The following is a 12,746-nucleotide window of genomic DNA, read 5'->3' as shown; positions in this document are numbered from 1 at the left end:
ACAGAACAACTTGGTTACAATTACATTGATATCAATAGCAAGTTTCAGTGTGTAAATCCTGTATATGGCTGTAGCCAGAGTATAGAATCACACTGGATTGAAGCTAAAGGAGCTACTAAATTATGTATCCCTATCTAATGAAAAAGTTAATATTTTCAGCATCCTCCTTAAGGTTTAATTCACAGGGAGAGATTAGACAGAAAAATTGCCCTTGAAGTAAAACTTCATAAGCTATTCATCATTTATGAACCTGTCAGAAAGTCATAATTCACTGGAGAAATGAAGATAGCTGCTAATTGCACATGCTCTAGAATGTGCAGTTTACATACAAAACAAACCCAGCACTAGGAGTATAACCTATCTGGACTGAAGCAAAGTTTTAGTGTCTTGGATTCAAGCTGGGATTCTAACACTGCAAACAAGCTTGCTGCTTGTCTGCCTTGTACATTCCAATTTGGGTTTTTTTAATTAATGAAGCACTTATAGTCTAGGACAACTTAAGCAGCTTGCTATCTTTAAACAGCTTGCTGCTTCTGTAAACATATAACTGGCAACTGCCACCTCAAATACTGCAAGATAGGAGGCTGGGGGAGTGTAAATTTTACAACAAAAACCAGCAGGTAACTTAATGAAAAAAAATCCACAATTCTTTCAGATTATCTTTGTGCTTCACTCAGTTCTCTTTTATTACAAAGCTGACTCCACTATGCAGCAGGAAAGGATGGCAAATATGTTAAGAAATCATTTCACAAAACCTCCTTCCTTATCCTACAGTAAAATTGATGAACACTAAGTTAAGTCTCTTTTTAAGGGACTGAGAGTGAAAAGCTGGAAAAGAAAAAATTATAGTCTGTACATAACATTAAAGAAGATAGCAGAAAAGAACTTTAAATATTAATTTCATAATAGACATTCCAGAAATTATTTCCACTGAAAAATATAGTATATTGCTAATAAATAAGAGAAGATAAAGAACTCTGGTATAATCTGATCGATTTTTAAGTCAAAAGTATCACTATCTAATTTCTCTAGGAATAAGCTGTTTCTGGGAAAGATGTATTCAGAATAGTCATGGGCAGCAGGATTAGCTCTGTCAGCTAGAGGGAAATCATTTGAACTTAGAAGTCAGTGTACATATTTTTAATAAGGTTTTTGAAACCCCTCATCAACGTGGTTTGCACATGCAGTCTTCTCATCAGTCTCTTGCTGCACACAGCTTGGAGATGAAAAAAAAGGCTCTTCCATATAAAAAGGAAAGTTCCTATTTTAAAAATGAAAGCTATCATTCTTCTGGCAGAAGTTTTGCTGGCAGACAGACCCAGGGATGGATTATAAGTAACAGGATGTGGAGCAACTGGCAAAATGAAGCAGCCCACAGCTACTTATACATTTCTAATGGAGGACAGGATCAGAAACGTTAAATGTTTTTAGCCAACCTAGAGGGGACTCTGTCACAGATCCATCCAAGCATGAATTGTTCTGGAGATGATTTTTATCAAAGGGACGTGGGAGAACTGCACTTACTTCCTGAATCAGTTAACCTGGTTTCTCTGCAGAGATATAGTCCCAATTTATTTCTCTGGCAATCTTAAAGAGAGGAATCCCTACTGGAAACAGCTGGAGTGAGATGAAACTGTTATATCTGAGAATAGACCTGAGTGCATTCAGATATCCTGCTGGCAGTTAATGGCTAACAAGATTTGGATCTTAGAAGGCACCAGAGTCACTGTTAATAGCTGGTAAAGCCCACTTCTGCTATCAAGCTTCTGTGAGAAGGATTAAAAATGTGTTGGCAGCTCCACTAGCATGCTCTAGGTGAGACTTAAACCAGCTAAAATATGTCTTGCCTGATGCACACCTTCATCTCTGTACTTTATTCTCTGACAGTCCTAGTGTATGTTCCAATATGAGGAAACCACTGGAGCTGTTAATAGGATAAGTTGTAGGTAGCCACCTTAAATGCTCTTTGATACTCATTTTACCTATCTGCAAATGTTCTGTTGAGAGAGCAATAGATTAAGGAAGGTATACAGACTATGAACTATAAAAATGTTTGGGATTCAAAAACTGCCATGTTTCCATCTTCAGCAACAGAACTGTTAGCCTTAAATACAGCAGCAACAGATGCAATCCAGTATTTCTTTTGTCAATTAACAAACATAGCAAATGCTAAGCAGAGAGAAAAATCTCATTTCTTGAAATTTACAGTGCATGTTTCTGAGCTAAAAATGGCTTGAATCCTAAAGTAGCTAATAAGCTTTTTGAAAGAAAAGGAGGTGACCATGCACACAGAATAACATGAAGTCCAGTGTTCAGACTACCTGTCTGTCTAAATTGCACAAGTTCTTTACAAGACCACCCACCAGTCAGTCACTCAATTTGAATTTGTGCAGCAACTAATCCTTGATCAGAGTCCTTAAAAACAACCACAACATGTAATTAATGTTGGCCAGAGAATAGGATAGGATATAATAGTCATAATTGTCCCCAGCACATTACTGTTTAGACACATGAGTAAAAAATGGATATAAAACCTGAAATACTGTGATGAGCAGTTGCTGAAAGTAACACTAATTTTAGTACACAGAGCAAATGAGGAGCTAAGTTTAAGAAGAATACACAGAAAAGGAATCATTCCCATAAGGCAAAATAGAGTATATAATTAAGATCAAGCATTTGTTACTCTAGGCTGTATCTGCCAGAAAGAAGCAGGCATCCTAGCAAGATTTTCCAACATGCATGACCCGTGTGTTGCCAATTACCATCTATCTGGACTATGTGTGTACAAGGTGCTGCCTAATCCAAGGAGCAGAGCACAGAGATCAATGAATCCTGCTTTAAGCAAAGTCTGTCATCTTTATCCCTAGGATTCTGGCTGCCACTATACTAAGAATGTGTAATGCTCTAAATGATAAAGTCTTTATTTTAAGAAATGGTGGAATGTTTCTCAGTTGTGCCTGACTGCTCCCCAGTTTGATATTCAGCTAGCCCTGCATGCATAGATCCCCCATTGTCATCACTGAAGACAGACACTGCTCTCAGAGCCACACAGCAAATCGAGGCTGTTGTCTCTGTGTGATGATCCCTAGACATGCAGAAAGAGCAGGGGAAAGATACATCATAGGGAGCTCAGAGCTGTACTGTATCCCATGAAATCTGAAGAATGTGTTTTGCCATAAAGAACAAGCATATGTCAGATTTGCAGCCTAAAGCACTTGTTTGGCTAAGCAACATGCTGATTTCTCAGTATTGGGTTGAGCACCTATTTACTGCAAAACTAACTATAGTATTCTCATTTTTAAAGAGAAGTAGGAGCCACACATTTGTGAACCTCCCTGTATATACTACAATGCAGAAATGGCCTTTTTTTTTTTTTTTTTGCTTAGATTTACTGTAAAAAATTTAGGAAATGCCAACAAAGAACATCTTGACATCTGCAAACAATGCAGTTTATTACACCAGTTCAGGGGCTTCTTTTATGTTATTCCATAAGTCTACTTCAAGTAAGAACTTGAATTGTGTGTTTAGTGTCTTCACTTTTCAAAATTTATGCAGCTGTCTGCAGGCTATGTGTCCTAAAATATTTAATGCAAAGAAGTGAGGAAAATGAGAAATCCATTCTTTTAAAACAGACAGAAGCTGGCTGCTTTTTCTATGTTCCTAGCTCATGCTCACACAGGTATAAACTATCAGAGCTCTAAATGGTAGTACAAGAGTGTGCACCATAATTCATGAAATACAAGTACAAATACCAGATTCATGAATAAAAGAAGCTCCTCAATCTCTGCCTTGGTGTCTGTGCTGCTGTTGGCTTAAGGATGGCCTGTTCTGCAGGGTGCAGATCATGAAGTGGAAGCTCACTGTAAGGTGCAGAAGCACTAACTTTTATTACATTTATCACCTAAGTATCTCTGTGTTCATAAGGTCAGTGTTGCATAGCTCAGGCTCCTCTGGTAGAATTCTCACCATACTCCTCCAGTAAAAACAAAACACCCAGCAGCTCTCCCCTTGAATCTCTTTGATAGTCAATGCAATCCTGCACTGTGCTGTTGCTTACATCAGCAAGCCATGTTCAAGTGGCATTTTTACTCACTACTTGTTCTTCCTGTGCCATAATAGACTATGGAGCTAAGCCTAGACTTATCTTTCATTCACATTGAAGAACAGTCATGTCAGAGAGATCTGTAAGAGACTTTAAAAGAGGAAAAAAGGAGCAGAGGGATACTGTGTCCCATTTTAAGTTCGGGTACATAATAACTATTTGAATTGTAGTTTATTAGAAATAAAAAGATCATTCTTCATCCTTCTGGAAGTGCTACAAGACTGTTAGTGAAAGTAGTTCAGTCTCTCATGTCTGTTCTAATTACTGTGACTGTGTCCGTGCTGCAGTACCAGGACAGTGGTTCAGCAGTAGCTCTGTACTTCATTAACTTCCAGAATTTGTCTCTTCCCTAGACATCTTCCTCCTTATGGATTTGTACTGTCCAAATTAGTCTTTGAGATTCAAAAATATTTTTCCAGGAAGTAGTATTACTTTAGAGATTGCTTTGTTGTTTTTAAAATGCACACAAAAATGGGTTAATGGAAACAGTCTGAAAAGTCTAAAAATATCCTGACTGACTATTTTTTCCTTCTGTTTTCATCCTGAGTATTGATAGACCTTGTTTTCAGCCCCTTAACTCCTGTTGGCTTTCCCACATTATACTGTGTCATGTCAGTGCACTCAGTTTAGAGCCCTACTACCTCAGGCAATCCTGCCCAGTACTCTAAGGAAGAACAGGTAAGCCCTCTCCACCTTTTTGCCAGCAATGACTCACTGATGAAGACAGCACACATCCTGACCATTAGCCAGAGACACCTCTTTTCTTTATCATCCTGTCACCCAGGATAAAAGTAGTGCCAAAGGAAGACCCTGGAACATTTGCTACCTGGGCTACTCTGAATACATCTTAAGGGCTGTTGAGAGCATGAGAAGGATGGGCATTGCCAGGGAAGGGCAAGGAAGAGGTGTGAGAGGTTAAAGCTGAAGAGGATGAAAAGGGCAGGGAACAAAGAGAAGGTGGCCTATACTATTCCCAGTCATCCATATAACATGACAAAAGGAAGACAGTAAGACAAATATTCAACCCATATCTTCTGCAGTTGCTTGCACATCCATGCTGCTCTGCAAGGAATAGGCGCTGTTTGTTTGCATTTACACGATACAGGCTCCGGACTATTTATAGAAACAGTACAGCTCTAGTGAAAGCCAATCAGGTTTCTGAAGTCCTTTTAGGGGGGTTGTTTCTTTATCCACATCAGCAAGAAGGGAAATCAATGGTTGGTGTAACAGAACATCTATTCTTATGTTGTTTCCACCAGTACAATCACTGAAATAAATGTAGATGCATACTGAAATTTAAAAAAAAAATATTTATTGTAACAGTGGTAGCCATAGTACAGCCAAAGAGCTGTACTAAATAAAAACCAAAGCAAACCAACAAACCCTTAATTTTTCACTGTTACTTGAAATTGAGTATTTGCATTCATTTTGTTAGTCACATGTTAACTTCAGTCATATTTCTCCGTGTGTTTGCTTTAAGAAAAAAAAAGCTCATTTTGCATTTTGAGAAGCAGCCTAAGTTACACAGAGCTTGCTCTGTCCTTACAAAAAAGAGTGTGGGCATAGCACATCTTTAAGAAAGGTGAATTCAATAGAATATACTGACACGTGATTTACACAGGATTGGGGAAACTGCCTTTACTTTAGCAATAGAAGTCAACATTGAAGTGTTGCACCAAAACCAGTGTAGAAAAAAAAAAAAAAAAAAAAAAGAAAAGTGATTGATTGACAACTTTATAATTGTCTATAACTGTCAAGATTCTTTGTTAGGGACAAGTGATCTCAGGAGTACAAATGCATTGTAAGTTCATGCAACTCATAAACTCAGATTTTTTCAGTGTACAGTTTCAACAGAGAAACTGCAAAAATAAACGGTAAATTATTGTGAAATAATATCATCTGTGTAAGGAACTGGTAAAAACTAAAATCAGCTGAAAACTAACATCAATGGTATGTTAATAAAGATGGGATATTTGTTCATTTGCTTTAAAGACTAGTGAACATCCATAACTGAATACCAGTAATGGGTGCTAGATACTTTCTTCTGAAGGAGGAATTTTCATTCTAGGGTGAGTCAGTAATGATTAGCAGCATCTGCTTTGTATTTGGATAATGACAGATAGTATATTTTTAAGTGTATTAATATTGATGAAAATGCAGAATTATTGCAGAGATGGAAATTGAAAAACTACTTAAATCTTCACCTACTCTAACATAATCCATCCCTAAAAATCAAATAAGCTTCTAAGAACATAGCACTTGTTTGCAAGACCCATATGGTATTTTAGAAAACACCCACAGTTATGAACCTGACTTACATGGGAAAAAGCAGTTGTTGGTGAGGAAAGTTTTAGAATGAAACACAGTCTACTTCAGTAAGAGTAGAGAGAAGAAAGAAAGCAGAAACATACAAAATAAAATATAAATGCTAGATGGACAGTTTCAGGAGCAGGCTTTGATTCTTTTAATCTTTTCCCAAGATAATATATCTGTGCCAGTGTTAGAGGAGCATCTGGATGAGCGGAGTCAAGATCACTGTGGTTCACAGTCAGTGCATGCTCACTCTGCAACTCCAAAGGGCTCAAAGTCCAACAGCAACACAGGGAAAAGCACAGATGGAAAAAAAGCCATTTCAACTGAGCCACTAAAATGCCTGAGCAACAATGCAGGAAGGTTGGGAAAATAAAATTAATTTCTTGAATGTGACAATAAAAATCCTGCTGAAATCTCTTTTTGCCCTGCAGTGCTAAGGCCATGCCAGCCTGACAAGTAGATTAAGAACATGGGAAGTGCCATATCAGGTCACATCAAAGGTCCATCTTGCTTGGTACCTCCTTTTACAGAGATATGAAAGCAGAACGAGTATAAAAGTAGAGTAAATTATATTTGCCCCAAATACATCCCAGACTTCCAACAATTTATGGCTTAAGGGGTTTCTGAAACAGAATTTTCTACCTCAAGGGTGCATTATGAATTATGTGCATTGAAAAAAAAAAAAAAAGGAAAAAAAAAAAAAAGAAAGAAAAATATTTCTGTGATTTGAACATGCCACCTGCACACTTTGTCTGACACCCCTTGGTTCACTACTGGAAGAGACAAGCAGTAGTTGCTCAGTTCTCAATCTCAATGATATTTGTGGTTTTGTACCTTGTGTCCTGTCTCCCCTCAGCCACCTTCTGTCCAGGGCAGTCCGGGCCTGCTTAGTTAGCTCTGTAAGAGATGTGTCCAGAATTTTCAAGATACTCCAGATGCAAGGAAGTGAAAGATTTGAAGAGTGGCATATTAATTTACTCAATTTCATTCTCTTTCCCCCTCCCAGTAATCCTAAACAATTTGAAGTGACAAAGTTGACAAAGCACTTTAGGAAAATCTAAACAATTCAGGCTGCTTTTAAATTGCTAATGGACTGTGGAATATGGAGTTTTTCAACGGCCAAAAAGGAAGGAAAGAAAGAGGGAGGCTCTCCATCTCCAGAATGTGCATCTGTCCATTTTCTACTGTCTAATCATTTGCAGAAATCACTGGTATTGTGTGGCAGCATCACAACCACCAGTCTTGGAAGCACAAATCTGAAATCTATGGAGGGGTTAAGACCATGCAGTGTCTCCTGTGATCCAGATGAATTTCTTGGAAGCTGGAGAAGTCTTTTGCACACATTATGCAAATAGAGTTTTAGGATAAATATGATTCCTTATAGCAGTGAAACATCTTGTTTCAGGATATAAAAAGTTTTATAGACAACAGATACCATGTAAATTCTAGAAAATATTCTTAAAAGTCCCCTCAAACAATGAATTGCTGTTCTTATATACACTTTCTTGAGGAACCTGGAAGAAGCACTAGCAGTGCACGTAGGCTGCACTGATTTCATAAGTTGAAATTTTAAAGAAAACACATAAATTAATTACATATTTTTATATGTTCTGAGTTGTTTTGATCAGTGATGCCAGGATTTGCATGAACTGGGACTGCAGAAAATGGTCTATAACTTTGAAGAATTACTGATGTTTTTCCTGTCCAATTTCTCTCATCAGTGTTGCTTGTAACAATCCTGGTAGTGGAAGGCATTGCTGTTGCACAGAAGACACAAGGTAAAATTTTAGTTTGATGATTTTCTCTCAAAAAATGGAAGAGTTTTATAACTTTTAATTGAGCAATATAAGTGAAAAGAAATGTTTGTATTCAGATATGAATAGCTCTTGAATTACCAGTATGAACTGCAGTATTTTCCATTTTCCCCCATTTGCTGCATTTTCTCCCAAATGAACAAAACTATGCAGTCACAAAGAACATGGAAGTTTCACTTTCCCAGGTAAAGTTGTACAGTTTTAGATGTTAGAGGTGGGAAAGAAACCACCACAGAAATTAATGTTTTCTGTATCTGACAACAAGCTTTTCAAATAGTCCACCCACAAACATTTTTGAAACCTGCTGAGTGGAGAAGGAATCTATTTCACAAACCTTATTTTTTCATATGTGGGATTACCCACCCTTAAGAGAGAAGAATTCCTTGAACTGCCACCTACTGAATTTCCTTGAAAAATTTCTGCAGAAGAGTTTTCACCCCCATAAATCAAAAAGCTGTCAGGATACCAGTGGAAGGTGATGTAATTTACTGGAGGCATCTAAGACCTGTACCAGCATGGATGTCTTCTCACAGGTCTGCAAATTAAGTGTGTAAATACAAATAACACTATGGGTACCCTGTGAGATGTAGAAAATACTGAGCAGAAAATACATATCCTATGTCTTATTCTCTGCAATTCTGTGGATACCAAGGAGAAGGGCCAAAGGTACTTAAGAATATCAGAGATCACACTATTCCCAACCTCATCTCAGTGGTTGAGGAAATCTGAACCAAGATCTGTGAATAATCCATCATGAAGAAGAGGAGCTTCAATCCTAAATGAGAGCCTTAGCTACCAGGGCAATCTAGGAATTTTATTAACTACCATTGCTGTATTTAGTGTATTTACATACTGAAATTCATTCTGTTACAAACATCCTGTATTCCAACAAATTACTGTAAATAGATATCCTACCTTAGCATATTCTGGAATCAGGGTCAAAACCAGTAAAAGCTGACAAATATTTTTGATTATATTTACATAGGAACAGAGATTACATAACCCTTAAAATAATGGTATTGGTAGCCACTGTGACTATTTCACTTAGAAAGAAGAGTATCAAAAACCCAAACTGAGTTGGGAGAAAAAAAGTTACTCCCCCTCCTTTCCAAGCATCTCTGGATATATATGATATTCAAAAACTGTGATTTCTTTAGGATGTATCCCACCACAAAATTAAACATAATATTTTCTTTCTAGACATTAATGAGTGCCTTTCAAGAGGGCTTGCAACCAAAATAAATTACTTTCTTTATAGGCTATGTGTCATGCCAGAATTTTACTTTATCAAATCTGCATGCTTGCAGAAGAAACTAATTTGATCACTTTTTTTTTTGCTTAAGGTGGGCAAAATATTGGAGTGAATCGCATTCCTCCCACTCAGTGTGACAACTGGGTCCGAACCAGTAATGGAGGACATTTTGCTTCACCGAACTACCCAAACATGTACCCACCCAATCAAGAGTGCATCTATATCTTAGAAGGTACATGCTTCATTTCTGCTTAGTTTTGCTGTAATCTTACTGTTAAATGGAAAATCTTGAACTGTTTAAAATGCCATCTTAACACTGCTGCGAAGGATTGCATGGCCATACTGGTAATAGAATGAATTCTAGAGCCATTTACTTGAACAACAAGCTAAATTTTCTCTCTCAAGTTATAACAACAAATAAATAAGAAATGCAAACAGTAAAAAATTAGCTATATAGAATAAGACATATCCTCACAGCCAGGAAAAGGAGCAGCATATCTACTATAATCTATGAAGATAAGGAATTAATAAGGTAAAAACTGTAGCTTGTTACTTTAATATCACTGATAATAGATTGCAAAATATGAAGGCTATTTCATACCATGGTGTAATCTACCTCAGGAGAAGAAAACCCTTATGCTGTCCTTCATTAATAAAAAAGATATATCTGGCTGCCATGGCACTGTACTAAAAATACAGAGATCTGTTAGCACTGCTGAGGTTACTATTAAAATAATGTGATGAGGACAAAAAAATGTCATTAATTAGAATAAAACCATATTCCAATGAGAATATCTTAAATAAAGGCTGCAAGACTTGAGACACTCCAATTATTTTTCCTTTTATTAGAATGCACCCAAAATCCACTGAAGTCAGCTAAAAATATTAGTCAACCTAATCATCAGATTCATATCAATTAATTGAAATATTTCAAGTAATGAGGTTTGATGAGTTTTTATTTGTACAGCACAGTAGTGGTTCACAGGCCCCTCCTTTTTGCTTGTTCCCACGCACATCTTGGTTTTGCACCTTGCCTGCCCAGGAGCACCCTAGGGAGCAGCCAGCCTGTCCTGCTGCAGGGCTGGGGCACAGGAGCAGCTTCCAGCCCTCCTCAGTCCTTCCACAGAAACACTGTGCGTGCCTGAGTGGGGCCAAGGTCTTCCAGAATTTCTAGCCAAGATCTGCTCCTTCATGCAGAGCTCTGCCAACATTCACAGCAGCTCCAAATGCGTGTAGCTCTTGTGAGCGAGGCAGAAGGTCTGACGGGAGGGCTGGAGATGCCAGAGTAAATCCTTTTGGCATTCAGGAAAAGCAGGCAGTGTGTGATGCCTCAGAGCTGTCACTCCAGATCCCAGCCAGCATCGGGAAGTTCACGTAGCACAGCCGGTGCCAAGAATGAGGAACAGTAAAGCCATTCATACAGGAGAAAGTCTTGGGATCCAAAGCACGGATGTGAGAGTCAGGATTTAGGGCTCTGATCCCAATCCTGCCACAGGCTCAGATTCACCAATATGCAATCTGTAACCACCTGCATATTACTGACTTACATGAAGCACTTACACTTCCCTGAATATTCTAATAAAAGATGTCTTCTGTGAAAAGATCTGCCAGTTTGGACTTTATGTTTAAGAAATAGTGAGTAGTTCTTCCTATCTTTCTCTTTTCCATTCTTTTCTGCATAGCTCAGTGTTTTGTCCTTTTTTATGTCTTTTGCTTTCACAGAACACTTGTTTTAATTTATCTCTTAATATGTAACCTTGTTTGAATACCTTTGTATATGTGTTCATATATGTTATATGTGCTGCATTAAATTAATGTGATTTCTGAATTTTCAACAATTAAGATCAGCAAGCAAAAAATTGTGCATGATGCTATGCGAAAGTGACTTTTAGAAAAGAATTTCTAAAAATATTTCTAAAATAGCTTCTAGAAAATAATTTCTAGACTGCAGATGTATTTTGAGAAGTTTCCAGTTTCTTTTTTATCTTGCTGTTTTGGAGGCCTGTTTCTTCGTTACTTCATGTCTTTGTGTTTTTTTTATCAAGATCTTCATTTAATCTTTTGCTCAATTTTTTTTTATGTTTAGCTGCTCCACGACAAAGAATTGAGTTGACCTTTGATGAACCTTATTACATAGAACCCTCATTTGAATGTCGGTTTGATCACCTGGAGGTTCGAGATGGACCTTTTGGGTTCTCCCCTCTCATTAATCGTTACTGTGGTCTGAAAAGTCCTGCACTAATTAGATCAACAGGGAGATTTATGTGGATCAAGTTTATTTCTGATGAGGAGCTGGAAGGAAAGGGATTTCAAGCAAAGTACTCATTTATACCAGGTAAAGATGTCTAAAATTCTGACCGAGTTAATGACTATCTGCTCCCATTGAGCTCTGTGGGTGTGTTTGTCCTCTCAGCCTAGAGCTGCATTTCAGCATGAGCACTTACGAGGCACAGTGACAATGTGATAGCCACAGTCTCAGTCCTGCTAATCCTACAGGCCACATGGCTAAAAACACTTGGGGAATCTTGACTGAAGGAAATTACAGATTTGTAATTTGCTAGAGAGGAAGACAATTGAGCTTGTTCAAACTGAAATCTTCAGCAGCAGCCTTTATTTGTCTACTTGTACCAGTTTCAGCAGTGGTAGGAAAGGAAAGACAACACATGCAAAGAGCTGCCTTTTCACCAGCCTCTCTTCTAGGCATGTAAGACACTGGACAAAACCACCTGAAGCAACTTTACAGTAGCACTCTAGCCAGATGCAAAACATTTTAAACCTCCGTTCCAAAAACCCAGAGCAAATATCTGCACAGTCTAAGCATGAGCTCTCAGTATAACTGGATTCCCTCAACCCTTGGGCTCAGACAACAGAGCTGCTCTTTGCTCAGTGCTGTGTAGTTCACAGGTGCAAAGGAGAGGACAATGTGCTGACAGTGCCTTTAGACAAACAAAAATTACATCTGCTCTGTGGAGGTACTTAAACCTGGCAGGGCATCCTTCTTACATGAAAACTTGACCTGATGTCCTTGTGCAATGCTTGACTATTGTACTTCATAGATACTACACATGTAGTTATCAGCATTTTATTGTCCTTTGGGACAAAAGGCAATATACAAGTGTCAGCTCTACTACTTCGATAAATGTATACACAAATATAACTTCTTCATGGTATCTTTACCCCTAGAGCACATGAAAACACAAGTCATGATTATATATTACTGTTTAGGGATTTAGACTCAGAAACTTCAGATTAACATGGTGACCAG

General features: G+C 37.9%; 1 protein-coding gene across 2 annotated transcripts in view; it reads left to right on the top strand.

Annotated features, from left to right (window-relative positions):
* NETO2 (neuropilin and tolloid like 2) overlaps positions 1–12,746 on the top strand; it is a 31,955-nt gene that overhangs the window by 3,793 nt on the left and 15,416 nt on the right. For both annotated transcript variants that reach the window (XM_021540320.2, XM_031505853.2), the window contains exons 2-4: positions 8,137–8,193; positions 9,573–9,713; positions 11,568–11,816. In XM_021540320.2, the coding sequence (XP_021395995.1) occupies positions 8,137–8,193; positions 9,573–9,713; positions 11,568–11,816 (447 nt within the window). The remainder of the gene's footprint in view (positions 1–8,136; positions 8,194–9,572; positions 9,714–11,567; positions 11,817–12,746) is intronic.

Source organism: Lonchura striata, chromosome 13 (assembly GCF_046129695.1).
Source record: "Lonchura striata isolate bLonStr1 chromosome 13, bLonStr1.mat, whole genome shotgun sequence".
Lineage (NCBI taxonomy): Eukaryota > Metazoa > Chordata > Aves > Passeriformes > Estrildidae > Lonchura > Lonchura striata.
Note: the sequence above shows the minus strand (reverse complement) of the source record. Positions and strands in the feature narration are given on the sequence as shown.